Consider the following 16971-nt stretch of genomic DNA (forward strand, 5'->3'; position numbering starts at 1 on the left):
TTGCCCAACCTTCCTTCCGAGGAGTGGCTGGTGGGTTTGAACCGCCAGCCTTCTGGTTAGCAGTCAAGTGCCTTAGGCACTATGCTACCAGAGCTCCTGTCATTCAGAAACCAGTCTTAATAAAAGTGACTCCTTTCCCCATGTTTCTGTTTTTCCAGCAGCAGCAAGGCCCTTGTCCTTGTCCCACTCTCCCCTACCCTCATCTTCCATACAGCTGGCTCAGAATTCTTCAGAGACAGGGAGGACATTAGCTCACTGTGAACCAGAAGGAGAAGAAACAACCAACTGCAGACCTGGCGTAGTGACCTGGGACCACAAAAAGTAGACTCATTCTGCACCCCAAACACTTAACTCTCTGTCATCTAACAAACTGCCTCCAACCCAGCAGCCTGTATACCTGGTAGACACCAAACAGATTATGCCCCATATTCTTGAAGAAGCCGGTGTGGGTGCGGTATCTCAGCAGGGACCTCTTCCTCCAAAGCTGCAGTGGGGACTTGTTGGGCACATGCCAGATGCCCAGATCCCATGCCTGGATGTCATAGTAGCCAGGATTCTGCAGAGCAATAGACATCAACACTGATCATCCTGAAGGTCACATGAAGCAAAGAACCAGCACATACGCAGCTCTCAGTTGCGTTGAGAGCCCTGGGATCCAGATGACCAGAAGGCCAGCAGTGCTCAGACACCCCTCTTGAGAGATGATGATTTCCCAACATTACCCATACCCCTAAAAGGCTGGAGGAAGTTGGGATTCAACATGCAAACAACTCTCTCTTCTTCAACCCTAGAACTCCATCCCCCATCCCACACTTACTGCACTATTTCCCAAGTAGGTGGTAAGTGGCACAAACCTTGTAGTCATCACTTGTGGCTGCCTCTGCAGATCCAAAAGTGTTGTAGTTGGCCCAGTTGTTGTCTCCCTCTGGGTAGTCTGCTCTGTTGCCCTGCTGACTGGACCAGCGATCACCCACTGTACATTTCCCCTGCATGCTGTTCTCATGCACACTAGCCACGAGGGTCCAGCCGCCACCTCCAGTGGTCATGTCACAGAAGGTCTGGTAGATGACACCATTCTCAGTGCGGAGGAAATACAAGCCATCTGCAGAGGAAACCACCCAGAGCTTCCCTGTCTGAGAGCATAGGGCCCATCTCAGGGCCCATAACCAGAAAGGCTCTGAGAATTCAGAGTATTCCCTGAAGACTCCCACACATATCCACCTGTGGGAAGATAATTCTCCTCAGGTGTCCACCATTTTGGCTCATCTTACGAACAGAGGCACTTTCTGCCTTTGTTCAACAGTCTTGCCATAGATGTTTGTATAGCAAACATCCTTAGAAATTAGAGATTGTGTTTCCATCTGGATAGTATTTCCATCTGGCTAGGAGAGGCCAGAAATCAGCACCTACCACATTGCCAGTCTCCAGTCTATAGCTGGAGACCTGCATGCATCTCAGAACAAAGCAAAGGCCTGGTTACTGCCCATTATAGGAGCAAATTCTAGAGCTCACAATTCATCTCCAGCAACACAGGCCTGTAAGGGAAGTGCTCTACCATAGCACACCTTGCATGTCTCTGCATAGGCTGCATAGGCCACATAGGCAAGGAATAGCCACAGCTGATCTAACACTCACAAAATGCATGGGATCCTCCCAAGCATGGGAGGGAAGAGGCTCCCAAGGCCATTTCTCATCTATCGCCCTATCTTCCAATGGAGCAGTCATGAGACAGCTCCCCATCACCTCCCAAGTTCTAAGAAGACCTGAGGCCTCCCATGCCTCACCCTGCCCCTTAGGGCACAGCTGCAGGGTATGAAATTGCTTAACTGCAGCACAGATTGACTCCGTAGAAGCATAGCGCCCCAACACTTTTGTTGTATTTTCATTTGGCACTTTTGTTTCTGTGTCACTGTGGTAGTTATGTTTGTGTGTCAACTTAGCTGGGCCTGGTTGAGTGGCTGGGGAGCTGGTAGTAGTTATTCCCTGTGATGAGACTGGCAATCAACTCCATGGTGGAATCTACCACAAGCAGCTGAGTAGCTGCCTTTGGGATGTGGTCTGCTTCCTGTATTTAAGGAGAAGCCTTGGGAATGGTCTCCAGCCTATGGCACGCTTGGATCCTGCATGTAGCCATGTCATTGCTCAGCAGCCTGCCATGCTCTACAAACTCTGGGACTTATAATGGAATTGAATTAATGGCCTGCCATGTGGTTTGGTAACATAGAGACTATGCCTTTTTGCTTGTCAACCTTGGGGCTTCTCAGCCTCAGCAGCCAGCAGCTGTCTGAGTGAAGAAATGCCTCTAGCTCTAGTGGGCCGGGAACAGGAGGCAGAGTTGGACCCCAAGGTTGAGGGGCTTTCACCCAGCCCCTAGAGCCTGGCACTTTGAACTTGGATTTAAAGCCTCCAGATTGTAAGAATAAACTCCTGTTTGTTAAGACCATCCCATTTGTGGTATATTTCCTGTCAGAGCAGCACTAGGTAACCAGAACAGTCACCTTGTGAGACAAGGAATGCAGGAAGCTGACACTTTGGTGACCTTGATTTTACTGTCTATGCAAGTAATAAACTGTGAATCTAAAAAACGCTTACTGTTTCTTTACCAGACAAATTTATGAGCCTGCTTGACAAACCCACTACCTGTGTTGATGTACCTGGACCCCTTTGCATCATCCTATAGAAATTGGGACTTAGAGAACAGGTACAAGAAATTACAGATACACAGACTACTGCAAGTGCTGTGAATCATGAAGTTCTTTGTCTCTGACAAAGGTAGTGTTTTCTACCAGCCTCAATAAAAGTGTGACAGGCTAACTGATTGGGAGCTTACAAGTAGAGTAAAATCTCAGACCCTTCACAGTTCCTGCCACCACCCTACATGTCACCAGGAACACTGCATTCTCCCTGTGTCCAGAAGATCATGTCTGATGTGACTAGGGTGGGATAAGAAAGCCTCAAAATTCCCAGTGGAAACCTCTTTGAGTGGGAGCCAGAGTGAGACAGACAGTAGTAGTGGGTACATGTCTCCTGATTTCCATGACTGGGTTCTGTTTGGCTGAAGAGTTCCTTCAAGGAAAGAATGCTGGCATTGTTGCATTACTCACCACCTGCTTGAGGGCAATTTTCTTTGACTTCCTTGCAGCTTCTAGGCAGGGAATCAACAGAAGAAGCACAGGAGCTTTTTTTCTGTAACATCTCAGGAGGAAAGATCACTGCAAGAGGATGTGATAATACTTCTCATTACTAGTCTGGAGCTATTGACACACTATCTTTCTTGTCCACCAGTTCCCAACTCCTGCCCCCACAGCAGCTCCTCATTGTCTATAATGTGAGACCCCAAAGGTCAGGGATTCACTCTGCTAAGACTGTCTGACCCAAGATCTAGTACAGTCTTTAAAGAAACTGCTGTTCCTGTGAGATACTTACCTGCACTGCACCCTCTGGTGACCACCAAGAGGAACAGCAGGAAGTGGAGTCTGGCCATTGTCCTCTCCTCTAAGGAGAAAGAAGATGCACAAAGTCAGTGTCTGGACCATCCTTTCTATACCTCTCACCTTTGTTCTCTGAGTTTTCTGAACCAAGAAACCTGAAATGAAAAGTGATGTGGTTCTGGGCAATCTACAAACTCCTGCACCACTGTCCCACTCTATAAATAACCAACAGACCATGGGCTTCTTTTCCTTAAACGTCCAATGCCTGCACTAAGACCAGATCATAGCTGGCTTCATGGCTTCCAGCACATATAAACCTTGTTTCAGACTCAGAAACCTCTTCCTCACCAGCACAGAAAGCTCCCTCCTTGGGTCTCACAGATGCTGGAGCTGAAGCACTCTGCCAGAAGGGCATTCAGAGCTTCCTCTGCAGAGGGTCCTAGTGTGGGGTGAAGTGCTGAGCCCTTTATGGGGAGAGCCAAACCATGCAAGCCCAGCCAAGCCCTGCCCACCCTGCCCAACCCTTCCTACCCCAGGTTACCAGCTCCTCCCTCTGACGACCTTCCCTTTCAAGGTATCTGAGAATGAGAAGGACTGTGTGAATGGCTGGAGGAGCAGGGAGCTGTGGCTGGTCACAGAGGTGACAATCACCACCTGAGGGAAGGGCAAACCTGCTGTGTCAAGATGTGTGGCATGCATAGACAAAATAGACAGTCACCTACACAGTGTTATATCACATAATCACACTCTCAGGGTAGATCGGTCCGTTATGTCCTTCCCCCCACACACACACACACACCTGTGATCAGATGCTCTAGAACCCCAGGCACAACATCAACCATAAGGAGCTTCTCCTTAAGCTTCTCTGTGAAGCTTTCCCTGATGGATGCCCCAACCCTGGGTGAAGCTGATGGCATCCTCCTTTGTCCAAACACCAATTATTGCATGTAGCTCACCGTAATTTTATTACTTTATTAACTTTTTGTTCAGAAATAATTTAAAACTTATAAAACATTGCAAAAATATTAAAATAGTACACAGCTTCCACTAACCTGAAAGTCAAAGAACTAGATGGTACCTGACTACAGCCTGTGACCACTCTAACTAGGATCACTTAGAAAGTACCAGATGGAGTGGAAGAAGAAGGTAGAACAAAATTAAAATGCATAAAGAAGACTAGACTTACTAGTCTGATAGAGACTGGTGGAAGCCCTGAGACTAGGACCCTAAAACAATCCTTCTAACTTAGAACTGAAGCCACTCCCAGAGATCACAGTTCAGCCACGTAGTAAAGACAGGCCTAGAGAGTGAAAATAATACCAGGAAGGGACATGCTCCCCAGAACAACCAACTCTAGGAGACCAAAGGGGCAGCATTTGCCCAAAAGGAACATTAACAAAGCAGGAAAGGACAGGAAAACAGGGTGAACAGAGACAGGGAACCCAAGGTGAAAATGAGAAGAGTGTTAACACATTGTGGGAACTATAGTCAACGCCACAGACCATACTGTTTATAAATCGCTGGCTAGAAAACTAATTTCCTTTTAAACTTTCACTTAAACCACAATAAAATACTAAAAAACTACAAAAAAATAATGTATACTCTTTACCCAGAATCACCTATTGTTCATATTTTATCCAATCTGCTTCATCATTTATTCTTTCTCACTCCCTTTCTCTCTCTCTTTCTGTAGATAAATTAAAAAAAAAAAAAACTGTAGATAGATAGGTAGATAAAGATAGATATATACACATATTTTTTCCTAAACCATTTGAGGGTAAATTACATACATCTTAGCCCTTTACCTCTAAATATTTAAGTGCATCTTTTTAAATAATAGGGATAGTTTTATATATAACCACAGTATAATTAGAAAATTTGTGCCGTTAGCTTTTTCTTAATGTAACTGATATTTTCTAGGGTATACCAGCCTTGGGGGTTATACTGAGTTGGTATTAATGGTACTGAAGTTTCTCTGATTTTCATTCTCTCCATTGTTGGGAGGCTACCTGCCCCTATGAAGCCCATAATCCCCAGGAGATGTCTCCTGTGTGCTAACAAACAAGAGTTCTCCACTCCACACATCCTTCAACTTGCCATAGCTTCTTTCTTCTCTCTCTGCTGCTGAGCCCCACACAGAACATTGAAGCATATACATTGGCCTCCTAGCCACTTCTGATGCTGGGTTTGCTCTCTGGAACAAGGAGCTAATGTTCAAGGCACAACTTAACCTCACTCTTGTTTAGCACCACATCTCATTGTTGTCCAAGGTGCAGAAGCCATCTACCTTGTTCAAGAAGGGAGAGGGAATCATTTCTCTGCCTCTATGACAGATGTTAAAGCAGGCCTTGTTGCCAGTATCACGTGCCCTCAAGGAAACTGCTATTTCCATGGACCACCAAGGGGATTTAAAACCCTGCTAATAATGCATAGAATGCTTGCAGGAGTGGGAACATACAAATATAATGTATATGGAACCCTAGCAAGGGAACTGATCAGTTTTACCATCCTACTAGGCTTAAAGAAAGGCCAATTCCAGAAGTGCAGAGGAGACCTATTACCATCAAAAAGAAGAGCTGGGAGCAGATTATATCCTTTGGACCTAGGTACCCTATACTGAGAACGTCATAGACAAAGAAGACAGATAGAAAGCTATAACATTGGAGACAGCAAGAAGTGGCAGAAGAGAAACAGAGGCAGCAATACTAGGAGACCAGTGTGAGATAATGCAGTGGGGTTCCCAGTCCACGGAGGAAAGCGGCTATGGTGAGTGTACCAACCAACTGTGCAAGAGAGCTAAGCACATTCAGACACAAGGCATATTGGAGGAATAGGGTGCCTCTGGACATTTGGTGCAACTAAAAAGTTATAACACTTGCCTGAGTGCCACAGGCGACAGGCAGAGGGGTGAGAGAAAGGCCTGCATGCAGGCACAACTCAGAAGAGGGTATATCCTGATAGAAGAACTGTATCCTGAATTCTTTCTGATCCTGAATTGTAACCTGTTACTTCCCTAATGAACTCCATAAATGTGAATATGACTGTGAGTTCTGTGTGGCCACTGTAATGAATTAGTCAGCCTACTAGAGAAGCAGAGCTATATAGCTGTGGAAGGAACTGGTACCAGAACTGTTCAAAAGTTTGGAGAGTGGAAGTAGGTCTGACCTCCACCTCATAGCAATCAGCCTTGGGTTGATGTTAATCATGGTGTTTCTCCCTCTCTCTTCCTCCTTTTGAGGAGATGTGAGGACACTCTGCCACTTTTACAATCTCACAGGGCTATCATGAGGATCAAATGTGTGTAGCACTTTGTAAACCATAAACGTTCCACAAACACTAGATAAAATTAATTTCTTTAGAGTTGTGGAGCATACCATCTGCTCCCTACTGTTAGCTCCCCAGATAATGAGGCCTCAAAGGAAGCCTCAACCAAGCCAAATAAGCCTGAATAAATTTTATTGTAGCAAATGGTCTGTGGGTTCAGGAAGAAGAAGAGGGATTTGGAATTGTGGATAAAGAATTGTGGACTTCTACTGCCTTCATAGCTTTGCCAACTCACAGCGATAATGCATAGTCACGAATTTTGAACACTATCAAACACTGAAAAAAATGGATAATATTAATTTCTTAATAATTGTTGGGTTTACTATCTGCTCCTTAGTTCCTGCTTCCCAAATAGCATAGCATCAAAGGGGAACCAACACAAGTCCTTCTGAATATGCTTTTTATGTCAAATGGTTGTTTGCTTGGAAGGAAGGAGAAGGACACAGATGACAACAAGATCTGGGAAAAAGAATCACCATAAAAGTTCATTCTCCCTCTAATGTTTGCCATTTCACCTAGTTCTTGGTTGAACTGGGAAGAAGAACTTGAGAAAAATATTCATAATCGCCTCTAGTTAATGTATGTACTTAGGCTAGTCACTTAACCTCTCTAGCCATCACAATTCTCACTTATTAAATGTTATTAGTTGCCATCAAATGGACTCCAACTCAAGGAGACCTATATATAACCAAGAAACGTTCTCCAGTCCTGCTCCATCCTCTTGGTCATTGGTATATTTAAGTTCATTGCTGCAGCTATTGTGTCAGTCCATCTCATTGACAGGTTCCCTCATTTTCATTGGCCTTCTACTTTACCAACCATCCTGTCATTTTCTAGAAATTGGTCTGTTCTTATGACATGTTCAAAGTAATCAAGTCAAAGTCTCTCCATTTTCACTTCTAAGGAGCATCTGGTTATATTTCTTCTAAGAATGATTTGCTTGTTCTTCAGGCAGTCCATGCTATGTTTAATACAATTTGTCAGCACCAATGTTTGAACACATCAGTTCTTCTTCTGCCTTCCATCTATCTTTATTATCCAACTTTAGCATGCATATGTTGTTGTTGTTATGTGCCATCGAGTCAGCCCTGACTCATAGCGACCCCTCCTTGGGTTTCTGAGGCAGTATCACTATGGAAGTAGGATTGCCCAACCTTCCTTCCAAGGAGTGGCTGGTGGGTTTGAACCGCCAGCCTTCTGGTTAGCAGTCAAGTGCCTTAGCCACTATGCTACCAGAGTTCCCTAGCATGCATATAGGGCAACTGAAATGATGAGATGAAGCATATAGAGGATTGCACTGAGCAAGAGAGCTCTTTAAATCTTTTAAAAGTAAAGATGTCAGTTTGATGACTATTGTGAACTGAATTGTGTCCCCAAAAGATATATGTCAATTTGGTTGGGCCATGATTCTTAGTATTATGTAATTATCTTCCATTTTATGATCTAATGTAATTATCCTCCATTTTATGATATGACACGATTGTCTTATGTGACCTAATTCCTAACCACCATGATGTTAATGATGCAGGATTAGAGATAGTTGTGTTAATGAAGAGGATACAGTCTACAGGATTAGGTTTTGTCTTGAGTCAATCTCTTTTGAGATATAAAAGAGATTGAACAAGTAAACAGAGATAAAGGTAACCCAATACCACCAAGAAAGAAGAACCAGGAGTGGAGTATATCCTTTGAACCTGGGATCCCAGTTCTGAGAAGCTTCTAAATCCAGAGGAAGATTGATGCCAAGACTTGTGGAGATCTCCAAGGAATGCCAGCCCCACAGGTTTTGAAAAGAGACAAGAGCCACCAGAGAGAGAAAGACTTCCCCTAGAGGTGGCACCTTGAATTTGGACTTTGAGCCTCCTAAACTGTGAGAGAAGATTTATGTTTGTTACAGCCATCCACTTGTGGTATTTTATCTTATAGCAGCACTAGAAAACTAAGACAATGACTAAGTTGTAAATGACCCAACCCATGGTCTCTTCAATTGCCAATCCGTAAAATGCAGATAATAATAACTATTTCATAGAGTTGGAGAGCCAAAGTAAATTACAAATGTAAACCACTCAGAGTTTGGAATATAAGGATTCCATAATACATATTCTCACTGTTATCCCAATAATGCTTGTTACTATTATTCAAGACACATCATGGTATGTTTAAGAGATACATTTGCAATTTTTATTCCATGTTGGAAGAGATTTTTCTTAGCTAAACATCTTTGAAATTCATCTTTCCACACAGCGTAGAAGAGCCTGAGCCATCCAGCAAAGGACCTTGATCCAGCATCAGAAGATAGAACATCAGAGCTGAAGCACTGATTTGGGGGCTAACAAACAAAGATCCCCATCCAAGGGAGTTCTCTGAGCAGGTAGACCAACAAAGATAAAGACCCAATAAAAAGATCCAGAAGCAAGAAATGAACCAAGACAGTATAGCAAAGTGGTTAGGAGGGCAAATTCTTCCCATTCCCTTGGGTAAGTTCAATTAGTCCTGGGGGATGCAAACAGGTAATGTGTTTCCTGCTCACCTAAAGGTTGGTGGTACTAGTCTACCCAAAGGCACCTCAGAAGAAAGGCGTGGTGAATCAAACTGCATGATAATGTTTTTTTTCTTGTTGTTTTGGGTTTTTATTTGTTGGTTGTTGTGGTTAAGTTTGTGTGTCAACTTGGCTGGGCCTGGTTGAGTGGCTGGGCAGTTGAATGTAGTTATTCGCCATGGTGAGATTGGTAATTAACTCCATGGTGGAATCTATTGGAGCAGCTGAGTAGCTGCTTTGGGCATGTGGTCTACTTCCCGTATCGTAGAAACAGCTTTGAGAATGGTCTCTAGCTTATGGTACACTTGGACCTTGCATGTAGCCAAGTCATCGTTCAGCAGCCTGCCGTGCTCTGCCGACCCTGGGACTTTCAATGGACTTGAATTAATGACCTCCCATGTGGTGTGGTAACATCGGGACTGTGCCTTTTTACTTGTCAACCTTGGGCTTGTCAGTCTCTGTAGCCAGCAGCTGTCTGAGTGAAGAAAAGCCTCAAGCTTCAGTTGGCCAGAAGCAGGAGGCAGAGCTAAAGTCCAAGGCTGAGGGGCTTTCACACAGCTCCTAGAGCCTGGCACTTTGAACTTGGACTTAAAGCCTCCAAACTGTTAGAGAATAAACTCCTATTTGTTCAAGCCATCCCATTGGTGGTATATTCTAGTCAGAGCAGCACTAGAAAACCAGAACATTGGTTTATTTTTAAGTGAAAATATTAATTTATCTCTTTGATGTAATGAATTACTTTAATATGACCCTTCTAGCCATGCTCTTTGTGACTCTCACAAAATGATTGATTGGGACTATGTGAATAAGGTACTTGCGGCCTTCCAAGGGCACTGAACAGCCTGTTACTAACACAAATAAGGTGCATGGAATCCTTGCAGAGGTAAGACCATGCAAATATAAAGTGCATGGAACCCTAACAAGGGGATTATTCAATTTTGCCATCCCACTAGGCTTAAAAGAGAGCCAATTCTAGAAGTGGAGAGGAGACCTCATTACCATGAAGAAGAAGATCTGGAAGCAGAGTGCATCATTTGGACTCAGGATCCCTGCTCTGAGAACCTCTTACACTCGGGAGAAGAGAGAGATGTAACACTGGAGACAATGAGAAGCAGTGCAGAGAACCCAGGAGCAGCAAACCAGGAGGCCAGCATATGATGCAGCGAGCTTCTCAGCCCATGGAAGGTGGCAGCTACAGTGGTGTGCTGACCCAGGGAGCGAGAGAGCAGAGTACAGTCAGGCAGGAGGTTTACTGGAGTACTTGTTGGTCAAACTAAAAAGTTATAGCACTTGCCCATACAGGGCAGAGGCTGGGCTTAGGGGCAAGAAAAACTGCTACCTGTGAGGAAGGCTCAAAAGAGGCTGCCATGATCAAAGAACTATATCCTGAGTCCTTCCTGATCCTGAATTTATAACCTGTTACTGTTCTAATAAGCCCCATAACTGTGAATATGGTCTGTGAGTACCACGTGGCCATTGCAACACATTACCAAACCCAGTGGAGAAGTAAAAAGTGTAGTGAAAGGGACAGCTGGTGTCAGAATTTGTAAAAAGTTTGGAGAGTAGAGGCATGTCTGACTTCCATCTCATAGCAATCAGCCTTAGCCTGATGCAGATGGTGATTCTCCTCCCACCTTGTGAAGTTAGAAGAGGAAATCTGACCACACTGTGATGCTTTTACAGTCTCTCAGGGCTATCATGAGGATCAAATGGGATGACTTATGTGTAGCACTTTGTAAACCATAAACGTTCCACAAACACTAGATAAAAGTAACTTCTTTAGAGTTGTGGAACTTACCATCTGCTCCCTACTGCCTGCTCCCCAGATAGTGGGACCTTAAAGGAAGCCTCAGCCAAGCCAAATAGCCTGATTAAGCCTTACTGTGGCATATGGTCTGTGGTTTCAGGAGAAAGAAAAGGGAGGGAGAGGGCACAGATGAGTTGTTGGACCTGAAATGGTCTCCTTTATAGTTGACAAAAATTCCTGTTTTCAGAAATTACTTGTTGACCTCTTGAGTTTGCTAACTAACGTCAGAATCTCACCAAGATTTCATTTTAGTTGGATGCATGATCAACGTCCATGGGAGCAGCAGTCAAGAAATGAAACAAACATTCCACTGACCAAATCTGCTGCACAAGCCCTCTTAAAGTGTTAAAAAGCAATTAGTTGAGGACTAAGGTGTGCCTGGGAGCTCTGGTAGCGTGGTACCTAAAGCACTTGACTGCTAACCAGAAGGCTGGCAGTTCAAATCCACCAGCCTCTCCTTGGAAGGAAGATGGGGCAATATACTTCCGTAATGATACTGCCTTGGAAACCCAGGGAGGGCTCGCTATGAGTCGGGGCCAACTCGACGGCACATTAACAACAAACAACAAAGGTGTGCCTGACCCAAACCAAGCTATTTTCAGTTGCCTCATATGAATGCTAAAGTTAGATAATGAATAAGGAAAACCAAAGAAGAATTGATATCTTTGAATTATGGTTTTGATGAAGAATATTGAATATACCATGGACTGTCAGAAGAACAAACATATCTGTCTTGGAAGAAGTACAGCTCCTTAGAAGTGAGGATGGAGAGACTTCATCTCATATATTTTGGACAGTTCTCAGGAGGGACCAGTCCCTGAACATTATGCTTAGTAAAATAGAGGGTCAGCGAAAAAGAGGAAGACCTTCAATGCAATGGACTGACACAGTGACTGCAATGATGGGCTCAAACAACTGTGGAAATGGCACAGGACCACGCAGTGTTTTGTTCCGTCATACATAGTGTGGCTATGAGTCAGAACTGACTCAATGGCCCCTAGCAACAACAACAATACAATATAAAATATATGATAGCATATATATTATACATGTAATACAAAATAATATACAATTTGCCCGCAAATCATAAGGACAATTTTCTAGATGTATGTGACAGAAAATCAATATGTTTTCACACCCCTATACACAGCTACCACATCAAGAAACAGAAATAACCAGCCACCTAGAAATTCCCATCATACTGCCTTCCGTTAACAACACCTTGGTCCCCTAAAGAGTAACCACAATTTACTTCAGTTTTTGACACTAAAAAGTCATTTTTTTAATTCCAAGATTTCAGAGCCATTTTGGATTTGGGAATTTTAAAAAAGAATTGTGCACTCGTACTGACCTCACAAGATTGCCAACTCAGGGAAAATGCACAGCCATGCACTTTGAACACTATCAAACACTGAAAAGAAAATTAGATAATATTAATTTATTTGTAATTGTTGGGCTTACTCTCTGCTCCTTAGTGCCTGCTTCCCAAACAGCAGGGCATCAAAGGAAAGCCAACACAAGTCCCTCTGAATATGCCTTTTGGCCTGTGGGCTCGGGAGGAAGGAGAGGGGCACAGATGACACTAGGATTCTGGGAAGCCTTACATGGCCCAGGTTTCCTGTGCATTTCACAAAATATCCTGTTTCAAGGAATCAGAAACAAATCCTTTCAATTAAAATCAATGCCTTCCCAGCACTGTGAATATTTGTGGTGATGCTGGTTCAAAATTCTAGATATATCTTTGATAATAAAACAAAATTAATAGGACTCAAAATTCCATAAAATTGTTTTGCAATATAAAATATTTCTAAAAACTAAAGTCATAAAAACAGAATAAAATATAAGTAAAAAATATTAGTTAAAACATGGAAATAAATTTCAATTAAATACAGTTATTATTAAATATGTTTTCAATACCATCCCAGTACTATTGATTTAGCAGCTCTGGTGCTGTAGTGCCGAAGGCATCTGACTGCTAACCAGAAGGCTGGCGGTTCTAACCCATCAGCCACTCCTCGGAAGGGAGGTTGGGCAATCTACTTCCATAGTGATACTGCCTCAGAAACCCAAGGAGGGGTCGCTATGAGTAGGATCCAACTCAAAGGCAGTGTGTTGTGTTATTACTGATTTATTTATCTATGATAAAAATTTTAATTGTTCAACTAAATTCCAAAGTGTACCCTGAAAACTCAAGAAACAGAACCAATTTCATTTTCCTAGAAAAGAATCTCCATAAAAGTTCATTCTCCCTCTAATGTTTGCTGTTTCGCCTAGTGGTTGCTTGGACTGGGAAGAAGAGCTTGCCTCTAGCTAATTGTATGTACTTAGACTGATCACTTAACTCCTCTAGCCATCACTATTCTCGCCTGTTAAACTTTACTAGTTGCCACCAAGTGGACTCCAACTCAAGGGGATCTATGTACAACCATGAAACATTGTCCAGTCCTGCACCATCTTCTTGGTCATTGGTATGTTTAAGTTCATTGCTGCAGCTATTGTGTCAAACCATCTCATTGACAGGTTCCCTCATTTTCATTGGCCTTCTACTTTACCAACCATCCTGTCCTTTTCTAGAAATTGGTCTGTTCTTATGACATGTTCAAAGTAAGCAAGTCAAAGACTCTCTGTCCTCACTTCTAAGGAGCATCTGGTTGTATTTCTTCTAAGACTAATTTGTTTGTTCTTTTAGCAGTCCACACTATGCTTGATATTCTGTGCAGCACCACTATTTGAACTTAACATTTCTTCTGTCTTCCATCTGTCTTCATTATCCAACTTTAGCTGGCATATGAGGGGAATGAAATGATGAAATTAGGCATATGAGAGTATTTCATTGGGCAGATATGCTGCCAAAAAAAAAAAAGAACTCTTTAAACTCTTTAAAAACAAAGATGTAATTTTGATGACAGGTAGGGACTGAATTGTGTCGTGCAAAAATATATGTCAGCTTGGCTAGGGCAAGATTCTCAATATTATATAATTATCCTCCATTTTGTGGAGTAATGTAATTATCCTCCATTTTGTGATCTGGTAATTGTCATCCAAGCACACGAAGCTTTGAGTGATCCCTCATTATTAAACACCCTGAACTGCTCAAACCCTCATGTGAACTCCTACAAAAACAAGAGATAAGAAAAGGCATAGCATTTAAAGAAGATGCTGGAAATAGCTCCTATAGGCCAGCCCCGAGAGGCCCTATGTCAAAGCTCAGACAATACTGCAACCTGAACTAGTACAGCCCAGCACCTCTGTTCCAATATCTGGTACATCCAACCCAAAACTTTAAAAAAAAAAAAAAAAAAAATTGTTAGCTCGTCAGTCTTGACTCCTAGCAACCCTGTGTGGGTCAGAGCAGAACTATGCTCTATAGGTTTTCAATTGTTGTGATCCTTTGGAACAAGAGTGCCAAGTCTTTCTTCTGAGGCATCTCTGGATGGATTTGAATCTCTAATCTTTCAGATAGTAGCTGAGCACTTAACCAGTTGCACTACCCAAGGACTCCAATTTATCTCAAAGAGAACCTCTTCCTAGCCCCAGACACAGAGAGATGGCCCTCAGAGAGAGGCCTGCTTCAGCTTGAGTCTTATAAGGAGAAATTCAACTCTGCAGGAAGGTCACCCCTAAACACCTCCAAGATATAGTTGCAGCAATTAGCAGATGTATTAATTCTGTTCCTGTTCACATTTTTCTTGTTCTCTTTATCTTGAAGTCTCAGCTCTCAAATAGAAATAACAGCTTTGAATTTTACATCATAGACTTGGCCTCTGTGAAGGATATTAGGTTGCCAACTTTGGATTCACATAAAATAAACTAATGGTTACCATTCACCACAGTGTTGCCTGTTCTTCCCTGTGCACATGAACCTCACGTGGGCCTAACAAGTTACTGAGGGGCAGATAATGAGGTTTTTAGGAGTAGGGAGTCTGGAGTCAAATTTCCTTGGTCCAATGCTAGATCTCCTAGATATGCCCTCTGATCTTGGGCAAGTTCCTGAAACTTTTACTGCTTCAATTTCATAATATGTAAAATGAGGTTAATAATAGTTCAGACTTGAATAGTAGTCGTGTAGATTAAATGAGACAATACTTATAATCGTCATAGAATATATCTAGGCTGTCATCAGTGATAACTATTACTTATCATTACTGAAGTTATCACCTTTTCTATTAAGAGTTCAGAAAAGCATTAAAGACTCACTCTGGCCAAGAGGTAAGGAATGAAATGCACTTTTCTGAGCATCATCAAAGTCATAGACCACAGGTTTCGCTGAGTCATTATCAGTCCAACACTTTCCATTTTCATGTTTCACAAGTGTTTCTGCAAGGAACAAAAAAAAAAATCACTGAGTAAGGACAGTAGCTTTGGTTCTCCCAGGGATACTGCATTCCTAGAGGCGAAACAACGCTTTGAATTTGCGCTTTGATTATTTTGGCTTAAATTGTGTCCTCCAAAATAATATGTTAAAATCCTAACCCACAGTAACTGTGAATGTGATCTTATTTAGAAAAAAGGTCTTTGAAGATGTTATCAATTAAGTTAACATGAGGTCATATAGGAGTGGGGAGGTAGGTAGCCATAGAGAGATGTCCATGTGGAGGCAAAGGCACAGATTTCAGGTATGCTGCCACAGGAGCTCTGGTAGCGTAGTGCCTAAGGCACTTGACTACTAACCAGAAGGCTGATGGTTCAAACCCACCAGCCACTCCTCAGAAAGAAGATTGGGCAATCTACTGCCATAGAGATACTGCCTCGGAAACCCAAGGAGGGGTCGCTATGAGTCGGGTCCGACTCAACAGCACATAACAACAACAACAACAAAGAGTATCAAGTATCAAGACCATAGAACCAAAACTTCCCATCATGAACTGAACATTATCTGATCCATCAGATCATAAAATTGAATGTCCAAAACAGTATTACAATGGAAAGGCATATTTAAGACCAAGCTAAGGCAAGTCAAGGAGAGAGAGGGAAAGAGCGTGAGCAGTTATCTCAGACTTCCCTATTACATGTTTCTGCTGTTTTGCTTCCTCTTCCTAAATCCACATCTATAACCTTATATGAAATATCTTTTGACAAGTTATAGGAGAGAAAAAGGAAGAAAAAGTGTGATCTGCCAAAGAAAGGGTTACTGTGTGGCTGAAGTGATTTATCCTGGTTTCCCAAAAATTGCATTGCTGAAACATAATTGAGACAAGGAGGACAACTATGTCTTGAACACTTGGCCAGTAGTCCTGGTGAATGAAACAGTGCAACAACCCAGTAAATATGAAAACACAACAGCTCAGATCCAGCAGTAATGAAGAATTGGATCACAGTGCCAGTTAAAGAACCCTTTCCAGCTTAGATGTTGGCACAAGGTAACAGGAAACAAAGAAAAAATAGTGGAAGAAAGAAGCTATGATAATCAACTAAGTTCACATGACCAGCTATAGAAGTAATGGCTGTGTTGTTGTTAGGTGCTGTCGAGTCGTTTCTGACTCATAGCAACCCCATGCACAGCAGAATGAAACACTGACAGATCCCGCACCAGCTCCATGATCCCTGGTATACTTGAGCCCATCATCGCAGCCACCGTGTCAATCCATCTTGTTGAAGGCCTTCCCCTCTTTTGTCGACCCTCCATCCTACCAAGCATGGCATCCTTCTCCAGGGAATTGTCCCTTCTGACAACACGACCAAAGTAGGTGAGACGAAGTCTGGCCATTCTCGCTTCCAAGGAGCATTTTGGGTGCACTTTCTCCAGAACAGATCTGTTAGTTCTTTTAGCAGTCCATGGTACTTTCAGCATTCTTCGCCAGCACCACAACTCAAAAGGATCAACTCTTCTTCGGTCTTCCTTACTGATTGTCCAGCTGTCACATGCATAC

The 16971-nt window shown here is 42.8% G+C and overlaps 1 protein-coding gene across 1 annotated transcript in view; it reads right to left on the reverse strand.

Annotated features, from left to right (window-relative positions):
* The window catches only part of LOC103202871 (intelectin-2-like), a 9493-nt gene extending 6009 nt beyond the window's left edge, over positions 1–3484 (reverse strand). Inside the window, exons 1-4 of the mRNA XM_007947799.1 lie at positions 3427–3484; positions 3105–3212; positions 855–1102; positions 398–556 (exon numbers count right to left, since the gene is read on the reverse strand). Coding sequence (XP_007945990.1) covers positions 398–556; positions 855–1102; positions 3105–3212; positions 3427–3484 — 573 coding nt within the window. The remainder of the gene's footprint in view (positions 1–397; positions 557–854; positions 1103–3104; positions 3213–3426) is intronic.
* Between the last annotated feature and the right edge of the window lie 13487 nt (positions 3485–16971).

This window comes from Orycteropus afer, unplaced genomic scaffold (assembly GCF_000298275.1).
Source record: "Orycteropus afer afer isolate SDZICR_OR568_19922 unplaced genomic scaffold, OryAfe1.0 scaffold00193, whole genome shotgun sequence".
In the NCBI taxonomy this organism is placed as follows: Eukaryota; Metazoa; Chordata; class Mammalia; order Tubulidentata; family Orycteropodidae; genus Orycteropus; species Orycteropus afer.